General features: G+C 33.6%; 1 protein-coding gene across 4 annotated transcripts; it reads left to right on the forward strand.

Moving 5' to 3' along the window:
* Positions 1-593: 593 nt before the first annotated feature.
* LOC140444216 (protein lifeguard 1-like) lies at positions 594-21557 on the forward strand. 4 transcript variants are annotated; one of them, XM_072535957.1, is made up of 4 exons: positions 594-741; positions 2312-2366; positions 5571-5825; positions 19023-21557. In XM_072535957.1, the coding sequence occupies exons 2-4, from the start codon at positions 2330-2332 to the stop codon at positions 19742-19744; spliced, it is 1014 nt and encodes a 337-aa protein (XP_072392058.1). In that variant the 5' UTR covers positions 594-741; positions 2312-2329; the 3' UTR covers positions 19745-21557. The 4 variants fall into 4 exon arrangements, with proteins under 4 accessions (XP_072392058.1, XP_072392061.1, XP_072392060.1 ...); XM_072535960.1 differs by having other exon boundaries at positions 5571-5792; XM_072535959.1 differs by lacking the exon at positions 594-741 and adding an exon at positions 1373-1558.
* The last annotated feature ends 802 nt before the right edge of the window (positions 21558-22359 follow it).

Below are 22359 nucleotides of genomic sequence, written 5' to 3' on the forward strand. Positions count from 1 at the left end.
ACTCAAGCTATTTCAAAGAGATCGTTTACATATTTTTACACTGCGACCTGAGATCTTTTGAAGCTACACGACACATACGCATGCGTCTATATTCTTGAAAGTATGTAGGAAATGTATTTCAAAGCTATGTATTAATATTACTGCAATACTGTAATCTTATTAAAATACAATAATGCAAAACTATTTTTCGTTTCGGCATAAGTATATTATTTACTTTTGTCTACATTTGCTTATTATCGAGTGAAGGTACTGTAAGTGTTATTTCTAATATAACTTTTAAATAATAATTTTATATTACCTTTCCATTACATTATCTTTACTGAATAAAATATGCAATTTTATATTGATATTTACTATGTTTCACACATAATTGCGTCGCGTAATGTTGATTGCATAATTGTAGGAATAGAATTTGAAAAAGTTGGGAAGAGAAGTTATAATTATGAATTTACTTATAAGTTATGGATTATAAATACCCTTAGCAATATCGTTAATTTAATATGTTTATTACTATTAATTAAAAAGTGCTATTAATTATAATATAGCAGGGGAATAAGTATTTCTAGAAATTATTGGATTAAAATGAAGGCTGACATCATAGACATTTGACAATTGACAAGTTATAATAGTTTATTACCGAAACGAAGTTTGGATTGGATTGGATATCGCCGGAGAAGTGATTGGGGAAAAATCGAGAATATTGTAGTTTGTCCCATTTTTAGAACAAATATTTATTTATTGGTGAGTACTAATCTGTATTTTAGTTATACATTTAACATATTAACATATGTGGCATCAGACATTTCTGTATGGTCGTTGAAACCTAATATAAACAAAATGGATTTACTTAGTCATACATTGTAATCTTATTTTTACGATTTCACAACTTGTCATAATAGACCTATATCGATTGGGAACTACACATTTGTTTTTTTAAATTAATTTTAGGCAAAATCTTATCCAAGTCTGCATGGACAAGGTGAAATAGGCGTGTAAAATCCTTGAACTCTATGCTTCTTCAAGGTTTTTTTCCACACAAAAATGTATTTTATAACCTGTGCACCCAACCAAAACTGACGTTTCCTGGGGTTACACTTATTTAAATAGATTTGGACTGATAAATGACCTATAAAAATGTAATTGATGTATTTCTAACACTGCAAACTAATTCTTTACAAGTCTATTTTGGATAATTATTTTCACAGGCTTCATATTTACTTGTTATTAATCAACCTCGCACTTGATTTATGATTTGTTTGATCATTTAGATAAGATGCACTTGGTGAATGTATTAAGTGGACTGATATGGCTACAGCTTTTTTATATCCTATAATAAATTATATTAATATATATTATTTGATTCAATATCTTGTTGTTGCCTCCTGTGAAAGTTCCCAATGTTCTAGAGTAGTCTAGTCACTTCATGACCTAAATACCTTTATTATATTTGTCTCATCCATCCACAAACAGTATCACAAAATTATAAATTTCTTGGTTATGTACAGCTAAATGTTTAAAATACTGTTTATGATCTTTGTCTTCCCATCATTAAAATAAGGTAAGTTTTCAAAAGTTCTATGTATGTCTTTTTTTTGTTGATTGAATATGACATACAGATAATTATTGTAGTTATTTTTTGCAAAAAACTGAATTCACTTTGCTGTAAAGGGTTCCAACATATCAGAACTTTATCTTTAAACCATCAATAACTGATATTTCTATAATCATTTGTATCAGTCATCAGTTTGTTGTAGAAGTGATTGTTCATACTATAGTAAACACTATGCACAGGTGTACTTGGAGAGTTTTTTAATTGGACCCTAAATTCTTTAGACTCACCTAGTTAACCAATTTACCAATTTTTGAATTTTCTGGACAAAGCTGGATTTAAAATCATTATTTAGTAAGAGAAAAGATGTTCGTATTTGGGTTTACTTCATTGTTTTTCAGATGCACAACAAACAATTCAATTCCATGCATTTTTATGTAAATATTATAAATAACAGATCTTATAATAATTATAAAATGTCTTGTAGTTTTAGTATGTCTTATTAAAAATGTTATTAGTTTATTTTTATTTGGCATTCCCTTGTTTTGTGATCATTTTGCAACTGTAATAATTTTCAAACCTTATTATTAAATTAAAATAATCTTGATAGTCCTATTAAATTTATGTAGAGGTTAACAGTACTTTTTTGCACCCACACTTTCAAATTATGTCAGATGTAACATGTAAACTAGTTAATATATCTGTCTTCTAATTATACAGCATTAAAAACAAGTATAAATTTTTATATTGGATTTATTTCAGAATACAACACAGTGAAGGATGTCTCAGTGGAATAAGGAGCAATATCCTCCTCCAGGTAAGTATTTTTATTATTTCTGAAAAGTAATTTGGATCCAGCTCTTTAAAATGGTGTGAAGATTCAACTAAGATCTTCATTTGCTATCATATTTTAATGTTTTATAACAGGATATAGTCACATGGGGTTAAATCTAGATATTATAGGCTTGTGTAGTAATTTGTGTTCGTATTATCAGTTGGTATACTCTTCTTTAATTAGTTAATGTAAATAATACATTTCATATTTATAAAAGATAGTCGCCATCATCTTTTAGGTCAACCAAGCAGGTTTATGTTATCCTCAGTGAAGCTTCACTGATTTTTCTCCAATGTTTTGACTGTTACTTTTCCTCTGATATAAGTAAATTACCTATGTTTCACTAACATTTAAGAAATGACAAAAAAAATCCTTTGTTTCGTTCAAATCTGATTTGCATGTCGAGATCTTTCTCTATGGCATGTTATCTTTTTTCCAATTAATGACTCAAATCTTTAATAAATGATATTCTTTCTAAAATTGACGATTTTGTTAATACCTGGTCAAAATTTTAAGAACCATGTATTAAATAATAGGTTAACCAATTTGGGTGTAAAATGATTCAAAAATTACTTAAAAGTAAAAATTACTGGCCTTGATTTGGTTAAAGTCTTAAACAACCAATTCAAGAGTAGTCCCATCTTGCGAGTCATGAACCATTAGGTTAGTTATTGGTTTTTTCTTATTAATATGTGAAAGAATTGTCACTTTTTGTTCATTGCAAAGTTAGCGGAAAACTAATTTTTTCTATACTTGATAGTAACTTTTTAAATAAGGAATGAAATTATACAAAATTTTTCAAGAGGTACAGGCCAGGTAAGAATACAGTAATTTAATACTTTCTAAGTTAACTTAGAAAGTTATGTTTTAATAGTTATACTGTCTACATTCTTTCAGATCAAACAATACACAGTTTCCTTAAATATAGCAACGAACCTGATACTTGTTAAAACCTATCTAGAAGTCTAGAAAACTCATTTACTCTGTTACAATAAAATCATTAATTTCGTTTATCAGCCTGTGTTTACAGATTATAACTGACTCGGCAACAATAACAAAGATACCCACACCTTTTTCAAAAAAGCCAAACATTATCACTTGTATTATTTAATATTTATATTTGGTAATGTTTTTAATTTAATCAATTATTTTAAGTGATAACAAAAGCAAAACAATGATAACATTTGTTGGATGTGTAAGTAGTTAATATCCTATAAAAAATTGAACCAATATTATTTATTACAAATATAACAAGTTAACTTTTAAATATGACAACAAAACATCTGCAAGCCGAAATTTAACCCAGACATTTAATTTTGATAAAAAATAAGATCATACAAGGATAGAGTGAAAATTAGTTTTTATTCATTTTTGTATTGATATTTCGTTTAAAATTTCATATCATATATTCCTTTCCATTCATAAGTTTTTCTGTAATTCCTTCGTGTTCATTGCTACCATGACTACATTGTTTGCACATGTAAAGTTTCTTTATCCTATATGCATTTTTCTGGTTTCTAATGTGCATTTGTTTAGTATTTCATCCATATATACCTAGTCCTGCCATAAATATTGATTAGAAGGTATTCAACTAAAAAAATTTTTACTGGTTTGATTTGAAAAGTGTTTACACACCTTATTACTAATATAATGAACTACAAACTACAAAAAAATTATTCAAAATAGCCCCCATTTGCTTGAATACAATATGGAAGTTTGTCAGGCCATTCATTGATCACTGTGTACAGATGACATCTTTAGGAAAATTGTCCACAGCTTCTAGCAGCGCCTGCTTTAATGGCTCCACATTATGGTGACGTCTTGTACAGACCATGCCCTCTAAGAATGACCACAATTTGTAGTCCAGTGGATTAAGGTCTGGGCTGGCTGCCAGCCAATGATCACTACTATTAAATTCGGGTAGGTGATTTGCAAGCCATTGTTGAGTAGTTTTGGCCTTATGGGCAGACACATGGTCCTGTTGAAATATCCATGGTCTGTTTTGAAACATAGTGTGGTTTAGGGGCTCCACTAAATTTGTTAAAACGTCCCGGTGATAATTTCTATCTATATTCTAATATAATCTATATTCTATTTTCTATATGACGCCGTCGTAGAACACTCCCCATCAAACTGAGGCAGAATAACCTCGTTCGATCTTTGGTACTAGTTCGCGGGCTTCTTTGGATGACTTTACATAAAAACTGTATCGTTTTGCTTATAGGAAAAATTTCATCTGTAAAAAGGATTTCTTTGTAACGGTCTTTATCGTACAACGATAACAGACGTTTTAATTTTTTTTCTATTTTGTCTTAATGGTACGATAAGGCGTTGCCGTGTTTATCTTTTGAAAGTCCCAAGCCTTGTTTGATAATGCGACTCATGGTTGTCGGCGCAATATCCATTTCCCGAGCCATGATTATTTGTTTCCGGACAGAATTTCAGTTAATTCTTGACCTAATTGCGTTAATAACCTGTGGCGTACAAGCCAGGCGAGGCCAGCCGCTGTGTCAGCTGTCAGTAATGTCAACATAACTTTTAGCTGCGTTCAGTTTGTCATCCGTACAAGCCTCGTTTACACTTGTATCAATATTTATGGCAGAACTAGTTATATGATGAAGAATATCGAGCTTAGACTTCCCCCTTGTCTCAGATCTATTTTTTCTGAATGATTACATATTTGTGATCATTTTTTTACTGATTCCTCTATTCTTTAATACTCTCCATAACTTTTGTCTTGGTACTTTATCAAAATCATTAACAAGATTTATAAATAATGTGTATATTTTTTCTTGTTTTTGTAATTTTTTAGCCGGTATTTTTTATTGAGCATGTTTTGTTTAACTGGATCTTAATCGCGATATTTGTGTTTCTGTAAACGCTTTCATGTATCTAACCAGGTGTATTGGGTACCCTCATTTTTTCTATAATTTTAAATAGTTTGTGGCTTCTATCGACATATTATATATTTATCTACAAAATAATTCTATATTTTGTATGTTTATTGTGTATTTATATCTACTTACGTGAACAACTTTTACCAATTCAAAGTCCCAGTTCTGTCCCATAATAAACGATGGAAATTGTTCTATAAATTTGAGTAGGAAAACTAAAGCATCCTAGCTGACGATATTACGATATTATAACATAATTTTTTCTGCACTTAATACCTTTTTTATTTCGTAGGCGGAAACCAAGGATACTACGGCGGTCAGCCGGGCTACGGTCAACCAGGCTACCCTCCACAAGGCGGCTACCCCCCACCGGGTGGTTACCCACCGCAGGGCGGCTATCCACCACAAGGCGGCGGCTACCCTACGGCTCCACAACCGGGCTACCCGCCAGCGGGACCGCAACCCGGATTCCAGCCACCACCTCCGACGTACGGAGCAGATCAATACGCAGCAGGTGAACATGTACCCTTCTCTAGTAACGCCACTGGTTCGTTAACATTTTAATTTTTCCGCTTCGCTTTCGCTTTAATAATTTTTTTAGGGTCGGAGTTGTCCCAGTTCGATGGTTCGGTTGGGTTTTCCACGAAAACAGTTTGCTAGTAGTGGCTAAGAACTTAAATAGTTTTTACAGCTTCTAAATATTAATAATATTGTATATTTTGCGATTATTCGTTTTTGCTCTTGGTACTTTGACGTATACAGTGATCGAAAGGTCACGGTACGTGAATTTTTTGTTTCTTCCCATGACTGTATTTATTTTCTTTCGGTTATTTTTGGGTCTTTTGCTTTTCATTGTTGCATTTTCTTGTAATAGCTACTTGTAAATACTGTAAACAATTAAATAAATTTCTCTACAGAGTAACTCAGAACTGTAAAATCGAAACACTGATGGATTTCGTCGTAAATCTTCGTTTGAGATTTGGTCTCGTGAAGAAACGCCCATCAGCTTTTGAGCCACTAGGATCTAAATTTTTTCTTCATTTTTCATTATTCCTGTATTTTAAAGGTGACGCCAAAAAATTTTCGTAAAAAAATTACTGCTACATGTCTGGACCGGCAAATCTGAAATACTTATAAAATTCGAGAGGGGTTTTAAAAAAGAATTGCCCTTACGTGATGGTTTACCAAAAAAATTGAAAGTAAAAAAAACCAAAATGGCGGATATTTGAAGAAATTGTTCAAAAATTGACCTGTTTTTACTTTTTTCAGTCACAAAAACTTTATTAATATTTTTTCGGTCAAATTGTGGTAAACTACTGTCATAGAAATTAAATCTACTAACTAGATCCAATAAAAGATTTTGAGAAAAACTGCGTTTTTAAAACTGCCGGACAATTAATCTCCGGATCTACTGCCATTTTTTAGCATTCTAGACGGTAAAAGTACATTGACAGTTCGTGAATATTCAAAACATCTCGTCCGATAATATCTGGGTTTCGCTGAAATTGTAGGTCACTCATCCGGCCGATATGCAGGTCTGGCTTAATGACAATATTTAAAGAGAAGTAATACTTAATTGAAAACACGTTATATAACGTATTTTGTATACGTAGAATTAGGATAAAAGTCTCCTCTAAATGAGAAGAAACTTAGAGAGAAGAACTTAGAAAGTGGAACAAACTTAGACCTTAATCAGATGATATAGAAAGGCACAAAAAAGATCTTACCCTTGGCAGGAGTCTTGAAAACACAGGGACAACGTCTCTTACATCTTGATGCGAAAAATTAGAATAGGATTGAAAAGGTGTACTTTTTTATAGAAAAATATTTAAATATATAACGATACCGTTAGTTGGCGTCTTCTGGATGGTCGGAATATACAGAACTTTATATGAGCTTAATGGAATATTTTTCGGTAAATTCTTTAAACGGATTTTGCGGCTTGTTTGGAGGGATTCGTTTGAATATTTGCAGAAAAAATTATAATGGCCAAGTTAGCCAAAACAGATGGCTGGGTCGTGGAAGTCAACAATTCTCCTAGAGACCTTTCAGGATATTTTGTACAAAAACTAACCTACTAGACCTAACCTTTTACAAAACTTTAACTTATCATGGTACATTATTAACACGGTACAAACATATCAAGAAGATTCTTTGTGTTATTATAGGTAATAAGCTGATCTGTGTCTGTTTTTCCTATTCGCCTTTTCACTGATTACAAAAGATTGATCGTTATTTGCATTTTAGAGATACTTATTTTTGCTGAGTTTATTTAGAAGTCCTTTGGATGATTACGTGGTATAAAATTCACGTGTTGCAGTCACAAAAATATCTTATTTCATCCAGAGTGATTTGTCACTCTATTGTATACTTTTCAAATATACCTACCCAGGCAAAGCAATGAAGCAATATACCTACCAAATTTTTTCTGTAGGATGGATCTCAACGAAATCTTTTGCATTCGATTCGTATAAGTGTCAGGAAATTTTGTGAACAAAAATGATGATGTGGAAATGAAAATGTCATTATTGAACAAGAAAAATCCAGTTTCCAAAGTGCATTTCGAAGTGATGAAAAATGATAAATTTGTAAATCGGAAATAATTGACGGAAATGAGTTCAATATTCCTACTCGGGGGTTTTTGGGGTCTTTGAACATAAAGATCATGACGGCGATGTTCTTCAAGGCACCTTGTGAACCTGGGCCTGGTCTCCTTGAGTTTTTTTTTTGTAAATTCGATACAAAATTATTTACTTAGGGATTTTTGGAGTCATCATCATAAGTGGCTTGACAATCCGTTGTGGATCTTGGCCTGCTCACAAAGAAGTCATCACTCCTGTCGATTCCTCGCAAATTTCCTCCATTTTGTGACCCTTAGAATGTGTAGGTCTTCTTCCACATCATCAATCCATCTCCTTCGTGGACGTCTTCTACTTCTTGTGCCCTCTGATTTTGTATATGTTAATCTCTTCGTGTATTCGTGATCTGACATCCTAGCAATGTGTCCAGCCCATCTAAGTATCTGCGCTTTAACGAATTTCTCAATATGTAGATCGGTGTATAATTGATATAGTTCAAACTTGTATCTTCGACGCTATAGCCAATTTTCATTTACGGCCCTAAAAATCTTTCTAAGAATTTTTCTCTTAAAAATCCCAAATCCCATTCAACCCCATATATCAAAACCGGTCTTTAAGGTCTTGTATCTCTTGAGCTTTACTACACGTTTTATATTTTTATTTTTTAAATTTTTCTGGAGACCGTGAACAGTTCTGTTTGCTATTGCTATGCGTCTTTTTATTTCGTCGCTTGTCGTGCTTGTTGCATTTACTAGCGATCCAAGATATGTGAATTCTTTGACTTGCTCAAAGGTGTGGTTGTTAATTTGAATTCCCTGTTGGATATTTCGGGGGTTTTTAGAAACCAACATATATTTGGTTTTTTCCTCGTTTACCACAAGTCCTAATTCACTTGCCGCACCCGCAAGCCTTGTAAACCATTGCACCATGTCTCTCATACTTCTGCCCACTATCACTATATCGTCAGCGAATGCGAGAATTTGCGTCGATCTATTAAAAATAGTTCCATTCATTCTAATATTTAATGGTCTGATTGCCTTTTCCAAGGCAATATTAAAGAGAAGACACGCCAGTGCGTCCCCCTGTCTGTCTTAGACCAATATTAATGTCAAAGAACATAGAGTTTTCTTCTTAAATTCTAACGCATTACGTTAGCTTACGTTTTTCATTGTTAGTTGGGTCAACTTAACTAACTTAGGTGGGATCCCAAAGTCTATCATTGCATTATATACTGCAGTTCTTTTCACACTGTAGTAGGCTGCGTTGACATCGACGAAGAGATGGTGTGTATCTATGTTATATTCTAGTGATTTTTCTAGAATCTGCCTATGTGCTTGAATTTGATGTGAAGTTGACTTTCCAGCAGTAAATCCGCATTGATACTGACCAACACTATCCTTTGTAAAATGTTTAAGTCTTTCAAACAATACATTGGCGAAGATTTTATACGCAGATGCAAACAGAATAACGCCTCTATAGTTCTTACACTCCAGTTGATCACCCTTTTTATGCAACGGACATATTATTCCCTTTAGCCACTCTTCTGGTACCAATTTATTCTGCCATATAAGTACTATTAGTTTATGGATTGATGCAAAAAGTTGATCACTACCTTTTTTAATATTTTCGAACAGATTTCATCGATTCCTGGTGCTTTATTGTCTTTGAGTTTTAGGATGGCATTTGACACCTCTTTTCGGGTCTTCACTGTGTAGTTGATGTTGTAGATTTTGTTGATTGTCTATGTTGATTTTTGGGGTGGCTGGCAAAAATTTGGTAGGTTTTGGGCTTTTTACTGTTTCATTGCTTCGCCTAGCAGTAATTGATATTAAGGACAACAAAATCGAAGCCACACTACTAGCAGAATGTTTTCTTCGGGGATTTTTGTCGACCAACTTAAATCAATGTAGATGCATTAGGACTGAAAAAGGTACAAAATTTTCGTTACGCTTTTTATGTGATCGTTGCTTGACTACTTTATCGCGAATTGGATTAGTGGAATAGATTTTAAATACTACTGATAACAAGATAAGATTCGTAAAAAAAAACAATTTATTAATCACTACAAATTACTTACTAATTAGGTACTGGGATGATTCTAGTTGTAAATAACTTTTCTGCTTACCTTATTAATTTATTCGTTATTGCCGATTCAAAAAAAGAAGCGATAATAAAAATCGAAGTCGAAATTAAATTTGTATTTAGTATATAAATATTTTACTAAAATCCCATCACAATGCGTGTTTACAGCTTGTAATATATTTCATTATCATAAAAATTCAAGCTTCTGTCAGTGTCTTTTAAAAACTTTACATAAATAAGACCCTTTACAAACACATTCCATGAAATATTATTTACAGAATGACTTTGAGGAAACTTAAAACCACTTCAGAACTTTTTCTATGGTTCTAAAAAACAACAAAGAATAATTTAAACCAAATCTTTCTACAAATATGTCTTATTTACTGTTCTAATTTACAACATCTCACTAAAGGGTTTGTTTAAATAGTCTGTAGTTAAACATTTTATATGGTTTTATACAGAATTATATGGTTTTCCTAACAGTGGCTGGTAGGAAAATCTTTAATTTAAGATTTGCTGATGATACTACACTTAAAGCAGCAAATGAGCAAGAAATGTTTAATCTCCTGCGAAGAGTTGATTACGAAAGCAATTAAGTTGGTCTGAAAATCAATAAAGACAAAAATAATGGTGGTCGACAGATTCCACACTATACAACTGACTAACACGTTACAGGAATACCAGATAGTGGACAATTTTGCCTATCTCGGGTCTAGTATAACTAACGATGGTAACCGTGAAGCAGAAGTTCGGAGACTTATTGGTATGTCAAAAAGTGCGATGAGTCGCCTAACTTTAGTTTGGAAAGACAGATCTATCTCTCAAAATATCAAGATGAGACTGATGAATGCTCTTGTATTCTCAACATTTCTATACGGCGCAGAGACTTGGACGGAAGATACATATATTTCGTTAGGTCATTTGTAGAATGAGAGATGCCCTTCCATGGAAGCGAAAACTGACTTGACAGAACGGAATTATCAACCGAAAAATATATTTTGTCGCTTGAAGTAGGTCACAGACATCATACATATTTTATTTATATATATGGCGTAGAAGAGACTGGAATAGAATATGGAAAAAGTTGCAAGGAGTTGAGCGCCAAATATTTTGTTAACAAATGAATAACATCAACAGAAATTGGAATAAAATAATTATATAAAGATAAATAATAAACATGTGACGTTTATAACGTACAAGAACGCTGAATTCATTCTTGCTAACTGTTTTTAGAAGGTTTTTCTTGGCACTTCTCCAAGTCCTATGCTGTTTTCTTAACTAGTTCTAATCCTTTCGTAGTTCTGTTCCACCACTTCTATAGTTTATCCATCTGACATGTGTTTGTTTTGTCCTTTTATTTCTGCTGCTTTTCTTGCTATTGCATACACTTTCCTCGTGTTTTATGGTGAGCAATTTCTCCAGACGTTATGATTTAGTTCTGCTCATCTTATGTTGTTGTGCCATTTGTTTTTGTACAGTATCTTAGTCTTGTCCCAATTTCCACCGATAGTTATTGTGCATAGTTTGTGAATTGTATTCTTCTTGTTCTGTTAATTTCATTTCTCATTTCTCCTCCTTCCAGTTAGTACTCTGTTAGTGGTGATTTTCTTAGGAATACCGTCTGTGACGTTTCTTAGGAAGCCCATGTAATATTGGTGTGCGATTTAAAACTCACTGGACATTGGAAAAACGGATTTTATGTTGAATGTTGTAGCCGGTTCAGTATCTAATTGAGTGTCCGACGACAACAGTCTTCATTTCAATTCGACTATATGATCAAGTTCATAAATATTTATTAATCTTTCTCATTGTAAAATAATACCTTTCCTAATACAACTTTTTTCCTGGGACATACTTTGAAAAGTTCGTTGTTTATCGATAATTTCTAATCTATAACTTCAGTTAAAAAAGGGATAGTTCGTGAGTTTTTTTATGAATCATAAATACTCTCATTAATAATATTCTTAAATGAATTCTCTAGTTAGATTATGTTGTGTGTTTATTGATTCTCGTGTCATTAATAAAATATCAACGTTTGATGATAAACGGGATCCTTAATACACGGGGTGTAATAAAAATATGTTATCAATTATAGCATAGAAATTTTGGAGTCAAAAAAGGACAATGAAATCGAACTAGTATTTTTTCAGTAATTATTTTTACGTTTTTCTGTGGGTTTATGTATTAAGTGAAGTACACGTAGTTACACAAAAAAATCATTAATATTAACTAAATAACAAATATCTCAATAATACCCTATCGTATATGGCTTTACAAAATAAACACTTTGCTAATCACATAAAAACTGTCTCTCAAAAGGAAGCGGCAGCTGTTTTTATACACGAACACATGTTCTAGACATCGTCAGTGAATGCATGAACGCCTAGTCAGCGCAACACGAAATTGCAGGAAAATATCGCGAGTAAAGCATTGAGGATGTCAGGTAGAGTTTTAGAGATATTACAGGACCGTAATTACAGTCACATAACATCGCCCCCTTGTTTCAGGCTGTTCGCGACCCGAACAGCACCTAAATGGACCAGGTTGATGGATTCTGACTTCCATAAGGACACAGTCTCTCTAGGTGGACGACGTTCGGCTTACTTCGAGGCGTAAGTTGCACCCTATATACAAGGTCGTTTATCTTCTTAGTAACCAGGTACGGTTCCTCTCAGTTCCAAAGGTATAGCCAAACTGCATCATCATCTTTGAAGCTAACAGGAGTGGATTTCTGACTGAATCTAACCTTCATACGGTCACTGATAAGTTGTAGCTTAGTCCTGGCAAAATCCTAGACCTTAATCAGTCGATCTTTTGCGCCGCTGGCATACTCTTGGAGAGTGTTTCTTCTTTTGCCTCCCCATCTGGTAGATTGCCATGTAGAAAATCTATGGCAAGCTTTATCTCTCGACCAGTCAATTCGGTAGGCTAGTAGAAGCAGAGGCACCAGTTTGTCCCAGTCTCTCTGATTTTCATGTACAAATAGGGACAGGTAGTTGTTGATGGTCCGGTTAAGTCTTTCTACCATGCCGTCGGACTAAGGATGAAGCGGTGTCGTTCGGGTCTTCTTAATTTCGAGCAAAGCCATCATAGTCTTCCGATTCGAAGTATCGCCCCTGGTCATAATGAAGCAGAAGTGAAACCTCATGTCGTCAAACGTCATTCTCAAGCAGGGCATCACCAACTGTGATTGCTTCTTGGTTGGGTAGTGCAACTACTTCTGGTCGTTTGGAAAAATAGTCCATAGCAACTATCAAATACTTGTTTTATGATGTTGTTACTGCAAATGGTCTCAGAATGTCAACAGTAACTCGTTCCAATGGAGTCCTGGTGATTTATTGTCGGAGTTTTCCCCCAAGTCTCGTTTTGGGTCCATTCTTGGATGCACAAAGGTCACCTTGTTTGCACCATTCTTCCATATCTTGCCGACATTTAACCCAATATATCTCTAACTGACTCTGACCAGAGTCCTATTTATCCCAAAATGCCTCCCGAGCATCTATCATGGAGTTCTGCAAGTACATCCTTAACACATGACTTTAGGAGAACAACTTTGGGCACTGTTCTTGTTCCATCTAGACTCTCCCATTTACGAGGGATGACATCATTTCGTAGACACAATGAGTCCCACTGAATTCAATAGCCCTTCACTGCTTACCCATATTTGGCAGTCTCCTGCCACTGGCCTACCTCCGTTTTCCAGTCACTCACGGATTATTTTTAGATCTGGATCGTTCTTCTGTTCAGCCTGGAGGTTTTCTTTGGCTAGAGCTTCTTCGTCACTTCCGTCCTCTAGGGTTTTTAATTGTAGAGTCTTGCGCTCTCGTTCGTCTTGGCACTCGCAGAATCGGCAGTTACTCTCTTTGCATGGTCTTCTCCAGAGGCCGTCAACATTTCCATGGCTTCTTTCTGCTCATGAGCTCATTCGTTCCTGACGAATTTCAAAATCATAGTCTGTAGTTTATCCAGCCATCGAGCTATCTGGCTTTCAAATAATTGAATTAATTCTTGAAATTGAGAAGCCATTGCATGGCGGAATTATCGGATCTTATTAAGAATTTTCTACCCTCGGGGAACGAATGGTAGTAGTCTACTGCTATAACGACCGCCAATAACTCCTTTCTGGTGACACAGTAGTTTCTTTCCGCTTTCTTTTACTGAAGAATCATATGACACGTTCCTCGCCCTTCTACACTTTTGAAAGCATCGCCCCGATGCCATTTTGAGAATATTCAGGAGATATTACAGGACAGTATAACAATATTTTACATTTCCAATAAAAAAAAAATACATTTTTTCTATACGCAGCGCAACGCAACAATGTAAGGCCCAATGTAATTCATTACTACATTAAACTTTCCAATCTTTTGTTTTTTTATTTTTTATCTAAGCAACTTACTGGTGGACGTAGAATAATTTTCTGAATCCCCGTAAAATGTTTATTCCTAAGACGTTCAAGTTCTTAATTGGCAAACTGTTATACAAAAATTTAAGTGAAATTTAAGGGCCGCAATATTTTGATGTAATACACAGTTCCTATTTTTTTATGTAAATTTTTTTTATTTTATTTTATTACTAGTTCAATCGAGCAAATTTTGATTACAGCATATTTTATGTAACTTTATTTACGAACTATTGTTTTGTTACACCCTGTATGTTAATTTAAAATATTTTTCTGCATGTCGTAATAATCAGTCGAAAAATTTAAGACATCATTTTTCAGATAATTCTTTTTCTGTTTTTTGTATTGCTTCTTTCTTACCGGTGATTCGTGTAGGATATAATATGGCATAAAATAATATCTTCTGAATTTTCATACGGCTTTTGCCCTTCAGCCACACCGTCATATTTTATTGACACACAATACTTTGACGAAGAGCACTCTATTTTTCCATTTTTTCCCATTTGGACACGAGTATATCTTTTTAAACAAATGAACCAAAAATCGATGAGATCGGAAGATAAAATATTACATCTAACGCATCCAGTACTTTAATTATTTTAATAACGACATATTTAGTCTTTATCTATTGCATTTTCTCAAATAAAAATCTTCAGTGTTTTCTTAAATATTTTTTTCTCTTTTTATTTCATAGATAATTCACATACCAGTTCGTATTGGACTAGATGTTCAATAAGTTTATTATATTGTGCATATAGAAAAAGTACAATTATTATATTTCAATACTAAATAAATGTTTAATTGACGATCATTTTAAAAATCTATTTTTATTCAACAAGTAGTTCTTTAAAAATCATGTTGTATAACAATTATTACCTATTAACGCTGTGTGTCTTTTAATGAGGGATATTACAGATTACAAATAGTTTTACGTAGGTAATGAATGAGTCACGCTGATAGTAAAATACGTATTAATAATAAACACTACAAATAACATTGGAATACATTAAATGCGGTGATATTACTAAAAATGCTGGACTTTCTACTATTTTTCGACCTAGTCAGTCATCATTGAAATGACATATTTTTCCAATGCATTGCAATCAGGTGTCTTTTTCTCGTTACTCGAAAAATTCGTGCCACTTATCTATGACTTCGTCCGGTATTTAGTCTTACAAAATTTCATGAACCTGACTCACTCATTTGTGACGTCAACATTCATAAAATAATAAGTGGCGTGGGCTTCCCAGACCGATCGCGATCTCATAGAGTGACTTCATACAAATATACCGCGGTAGAATAAACTAAAAAAATACATTTTTTTTACTTTGCCATAAACAGTTTTTTATTTTGCTAAACTTAATTATTTGTGCTTAACTATTTGCTATTAAATGCTTTTTCCTATTGGGTTCTATCACATTTTGCATCTAAGTAATATCATGGCAATATTAACAAGCTTTTATTAACGTTGTTCAAATTGTTATTACTTTCTTCTATATATAATTACAGCCTTTATTATTATATAATTTAGATTAGATTTTTGTAAATTGTTAAATGAAGAAGTATTATTTTTAAACATCATAATTTTTACTACTTTGCTAAATTGTTTTCCTTTATAAAGCCGAGATTTCACAGAACGTGGAGCGGCGTCCTTCATCGATTCACAGTTTTTGAAGAGAAATAGATAATAGGTAATAGAAAAAGACAAAATGTAAAGACGTCGCAGCGTGGAATATCGTTCTTCCCCCTAATATTCGTGGTTTACGATCCTTGGGATAGAACATAGAACAGAACTGCCGATTTATGGCCGGCGCAGGCAGTCCCGTCGTTTGTCGGTAAATCACCCCGGTTCAAAGAAAGGTCAGAAGCTGATGCACAGCAGATACTTACGCCTCCAACCCTTTCGACGCGGCTAGGGGCTGGTACTGTCAGTATAGTACCAATTTTACTAAGGAGTGGTCTAATGAAGTTGTGTTGGAATTTTTATCATTGTATAAATTACCCAACTTACTAAAATTTTTACTGCCAACACTGCTGGCGTACAACAGGTTAAACTAAACTAAACCCTCGAAATTCGAGGGGCACAATGATCCGACCACATTTTGAGGTAGGTGGAGAGAATTTATCAAAATAAATATTTATTAATTTCACAGTAACGTGAAGTACCAAACCTGCTCTTTTCTTTTCACTATTATCTATTTTTTATTTCTCTTAACCGGCGAAGATCGCCTCTCCACGCTCCGTGAGAACCCAGCGTAACAACTCTTTTGTCGAAAATCTCATAGCTCCACAAGAACTTTGATTTTTTTTGTAAAAAAAATCCTGTCACAGATGGTCGCATAGTTTATAGCTTCCACCAAATCGTCCATGTGCGCAATCCGATATCGACTACGATGTCCATGTTCCGTCGTAGAAACTTACTCTTCTAATGACAACTGTTGGCAATCAAGTTAAAATAAGCTAAGTAGAAGAAGAAAAACAAACATTGCTGTCTGTTATATTCCGATAAGCCCTTAGACATGGAAGTCGTATGGAATTAACTGAAGCCAAACCGGCACCAGAAAGATTGTCGGGTCACATTTTATTTCTTCAGTAGATTGAGAATAATGGATTGGTATGAGTCACTAGGCACAGCTGATGTTGGACGACATTCCATTTACGAAATTTTTCTAGAACCGTACGCCAAATGGTAAATTTGGATCATCAGAAAAACAGTGCTCTGAATCAAAAACTCAAATGTTGATTTGTAACATATAAACTCCACTTCATTGTGCAACATGTAAATAGTTACCACGATTGCTCTGTAGAAAAGTATGCCTAATGCAGGAAGGTAGATGCTCTGCAATACGGTTACGCAATTAACGATACTAACATCCAAGCTTCAGTCTGGTAGAGGTGTTTTGTTCGGGGATCGACAGAGGTAGACTACAAATCTAGAACACGAAAGGGAAGAAAAGTTTGGGCATCTCCCTATTTTGAAAAGAATAGAGAAACTTAGTAAATATGAGAACGGACAAGAAATATATCAGGTGGTTACTACACGGTAACAAAAGAGTAGAGATGAGTAATTATATCACGCGATAAACGCTAAAAATAAGACAGATGTACAATACACATATAAAGATAAATGAATAAAGTCGAATAACAAGTTGTACCTGAAAGAGATAATATTAAAATATTTTCAAATTAATTAACCAAATTGTCACAATAGAAATACTGTGTAGACATATTATGTTACCTTATTTAATATTGAAATTTTACGATATTTAGGTTAAAGATAATAAGAAGATGAGTATTCTCAAGAAAATGAAGAAAAATATATCTCCGAATTTAATAATGATTCTGTTGTAATTGAAAATGGTTCTGAAATTTACTTAAAAATGAGTAATTCTTGTTAAATGATGTCTATAAATGATATTATACGAGGATAAATCACTAAACTGTAGTCGGTAGTGTCTCAGATTCTAAAACTTTTTAATTTTGGTCGAATAAGATCAAACGGAAAATGTACTGACAGAATATAATCAAACGGGGTGGCCTCCCCAGTTGGTAAAGGTGAAAGTGGCGTTGTCCTCTGGTGTTAAGAACCACACAATTAGGGTGTTGTGTTAACAGCACAAGGCAGGGACTCAGTCAGACAAAGTAAGGCGGCGGTAAAACGACGTCGGTGGAGGTCAGTGTAAACAATGACTAGTAAACGGCAAGACAACGAGGCAAATAGAATTGACATCCAAGTCTATAATTAATAATACATAATTGAAATTAGCCCCAAAGACAGATATTGTATCAAGAGCCAGTAGGAACCAGGAAGAGAGGCAGGTCAAGATCTAGATTTAAAACTCAAGTCGAAGATGACTTGAGGAATCTAGGGGCACAAATTGGAAATCCAGGGCGAAAGATGGGGGGAATGGAGACTAATTCTTGAACAGACCAAGACCCACACAGGGTTGTAGAGCCAAAGATGATGATGATGAATTGAAATTACCGGAAAAGTTACAATAGAAATGATATTGAGTCATTTGGGAACTGGTATACAAGTGAAGTAAACTTTGAGATATTCTTATTAGGGCTTAGATTTTCGTCTAAGAAGGGGGAGTTTTGGATGTATGCAAGAATAGATCTAAATATCGGTTATGCATAGGGAACCGTTTCGAGCCAACGATACTTGTATTTTTTTATAAACTCTACATTTAGAGAAAGCAGTTTGTAACGTGAAAGTGGTTTAGGAAATATGTTTCTTAAATTGACAAAAGGCAAATAATTCATTGAATTAATTCTTGGAAGATAAGGGCGATAAGGACACAATGTGAGGCCATTTTCAGTAATTAAGAAATCGATACGTGACGCGTCACTTGGGTTTGTTAACTATGGGAGGAATAATTGGGAGAAATTGCGAGATACATTGAACATGCTTTAGATTGGGACACTGTTGTCAAATAAAGACAAATTAAAACGAAAATTTTTACAATGTCAGATTTCAATGTCTCTATCTACTGGTGTTGCCATGCATTAAAATTGAACACACAATGTTTTTTAGGTCTTTGTAGTATCAGATAAAAATATCAGTACATATTTTGTTATAGTAATTTGTTTTTATAAGGCTGTTTTTTTATAAATCTGTTTCATTACTATATATAAATTATAATATAACATAATAGCATTACGTTTTACTAAATTTTAGATAATTATGGAACTGGCTACGGTGGTGGCGAAGATCCCGAAGTGAAAGGCTTCGACTTCAACGACGCTTCGATTCGAAGAGGATTCATACGAAAAGTTTACTCCATACTCACAGTACAACTGGGAATAACCCTTTCGTTCATCTGTTGGTTTGTCTATCACGCGCCGACTAGAAAATACGTCCAAACTCACCACGCCTTGTTCTACATTTCGCTAGTGATGATTATAGTGGCTCTGATCGCTTTGGCTTGCTGCGGAGAGCTGCGCAGGAAGGCCCCTGCCAACTACATATTCCTGCTGATATTCACTTTGGCCGAGAGCTTCTGTCTAGCCTGCTCCGCCTCCACCTACAAAGCCGACGCAGTAGCCTTGGCAGTCGGTATAACGGCTGCGGTATGCCTGGGTCTGACACTCTTTGCCTTTCAGACCAAGTGGGATTTTACCATGATGGGTGGCATACTTTTTGTCGCCGTTTTGATACTCTTTCTCTTCGGAATCGTCGCTATCTTCGTTCATAGCAAGATCGTTCAACTGGTCTATGCCTCTCTGGGCGCATTGATCTTCTCGGTATATCTCGTTTACGACACCCAGCTGATGATGGGAGGGAAACACAAATATTCTATATCTCCAGAAGAGTACATTTTTGCCGCTATTAACCTCTACGTAGACGTTATCAACATATTTATGTATATTTTGGCCATAGTGGGACGCTCCAGAGATTAATCACGTTTTTAATTATTTTTGTTTTATTTTTTTTGTTTGTTAACGTTAGCCACTTTATTGTTAATTATAAAGCGGTAAATGATTGGTATGAAGAGCCAGCGTTAGGTGTTTTGTATATTTAATAATTGAAGAACTCAGGGGCGAGAATGTTTATAGTGTCTCCAGATATGTACTTCAATATTGGCTGTACATAATTAACAAGAAATAATAACTCATTTATTAATCTCCTAGATAACAGATTTTTATTTCAAAATGCCTTTGCCAAGGATATTTATGATTATTTTAGTTATTTGCTTGACAGCTCTTCATATCGACAGATGTCAAAACTTGACGGCTAGTACAATTTGACATATGTCAATATTCATAGAAGTCAAAATCTACCAACCATAAAAATTTACCAGCTGTCAAAATTTTATAATTCACAGTAAACAATAGGTGTTGATATATTGTAAGAAATTGATTTGCATTGTAAAAAATATGTCAATCCAAGTGTTTGATACTCCATTTTTTTCATAAACACTGTCTTGAAACTAGTTTTTAGCGAAAATTGAGAATTTTCGTTTAAAAATTTTCTTACAGTGCTTGAGATTATAATTGCATTAGAATATTCTTCTATGATATGTTTATTAGTGTTAATTTTAAATATAATGGAATTTAAATTTTATTTTTGTTCATCTTTTATTTATTTGCCCCTATTTCCTTTCAGTTTCTTTCTGATATATGTATTATCGCTTTTCACTGAACAAGAAGGAAGAATAACTACAGATAAAGTTTTTATTCGACAAAAAATGTAAAAGATTCACTATAAGTGTCCAGTTTTTCAACTGACATTTGTCTCACGTAGACTAATGTTTAAAAAAATGTGTAGAAACAGTAAAAAGTTTGCAATACCACCAGTTTAGCTATTCCAACACCTCCTACAGCCAGTTTAGTAACTATCTGGTTACATAAAAGGTCAAGAAGAGTATATTTTATAGTATCAAAATTTGACAGCTGTCAGAACTTGAAAATTGGCAGTAAAATAATTGATTTGCTATTGTGAGAAAGATATGCCAAAAATATAGTTGTTTAATACGCACTTTTCATAGGACAATACAGAGTCCTATTTCAGGGAAAAATGTACCATGTTACCATTAACTTGAGCAAGACTTGTCTATGCGTTAAATACAGTTTTATATGAAAAAACTCGATTTAGGTAGTTACATTAAATATCTAACGAATCTAACTACAATAGAATACTTTAACTAAAAATTGTATTTAACTAATAGACATGCCAGTCAATGGTATTCATATCTAGAGGGCGCCACAATATTTTTAAATGTAATATATCTTCCAAAATGGTGCCCGTCCTGAATTTGTGATGATTATGTCACTGAAATCTTAGAAAAGCAATGCCTAGATGTTCTTGATCAGTTACTTAAACACTTTATTCATTGAAATTTTATAAAACTCGATCTTTATAATATGGTTCATTCTGTATTTTAATGTCATTTGTTAATTACCTTGAAAATTGAAACCAATACTTGGCATATACTCACCAGTTAATAGGACAAGTATATCTTTGTGCCCATTTTTTAACATAATTGTTCCATACATTCCACTGCAGGAGGTGCTTGTATCGCGGAACTGGTTCCACTGTGATTTTGAATCTTTTCTATTCGTCCCTAACGCTGGCTATACTCAAACTTCACTTATTTTTTACACATTTATATATATTTTGTTTTTAAGGATATTATTGTTTTATTTTTTAACAATGTTTGAATCTGCACTTATATATGTAAAAATATAAGAACTCGATGGTTCACCTAATCGATGATTTAGTTGTTATTTAGATGTTAATCATTTAATTCATTGGGAATTTTTGTACTGTTTAATCTTTTTTATAGTAAAAAGATTGTACAAATGGAAACAGGTGATGCTCTGCTTAAATAATAAGATCAAATTAGTGTCGTGACAAAAGGTTTTGTTTATTGATTACTGAGATTCATCGTTTTCAGTTTTAGAATTAAAAAATTTACAACTCGTTTTTTTTTTGTTAAGTATCATTAGCAGTGAATTTTCAGGCGATTTTTTTACTTTATTTCTTTTTAAACGTCTGTAAATGCTATATCCTGAGAATTACTTAATATTTTCTTGTGAAATCCCCTGACTGTTGATCACTTGTTTCGTCGTAGGACCCTTAAAAATAAAATATTAATTCTAAGTCTATATTTTGCCAAATAAAAGCGATGTAGAGGTTCCAAAATGGAGTCATATTTTAGTCTATATTTTGCCAAATAAAAGCGATGTAGAGGTTCCAAAATGGAGTCATATTTTAGTCTATATTTTGCCAAATAAAAGCGATGTAGAGGTTCCAAAATGGAGTCATTTTAGAGATTTGGATCGTTGGATTAGAATCACTGGGTCAGCGGATCTGGAGCTTATATAATTCAGCGTTTCTCTCAGTTCGCAGATATCAAAAGTAATTTTGGTTGGTATTCTACACAACATTGTATCAAAGCAACATTAAATTTATTGATAATTCATGTTCAGATTGATCTACATCTTTTATCTTTGACGGACTAGATTTTTCTTGACCTTGAAGAACTGACTCACTCAACCGAATCATGTTTAAC

This window comes from Diabrotica undecimpunctata, chromosome 6 (genome assembly GCF_040954645.1).
Source record: "Diabrotica undecimpunctata isolate CICGRU chromosome 6, icDiaUnde3, whole genome shotgun sequence".
NCBI lineage: Eukaryota > Metazoa > Arthropoda > Insecta > Coleoptera > Chrysomelidae > Diabrotica > Diabrotica undecimpunctata.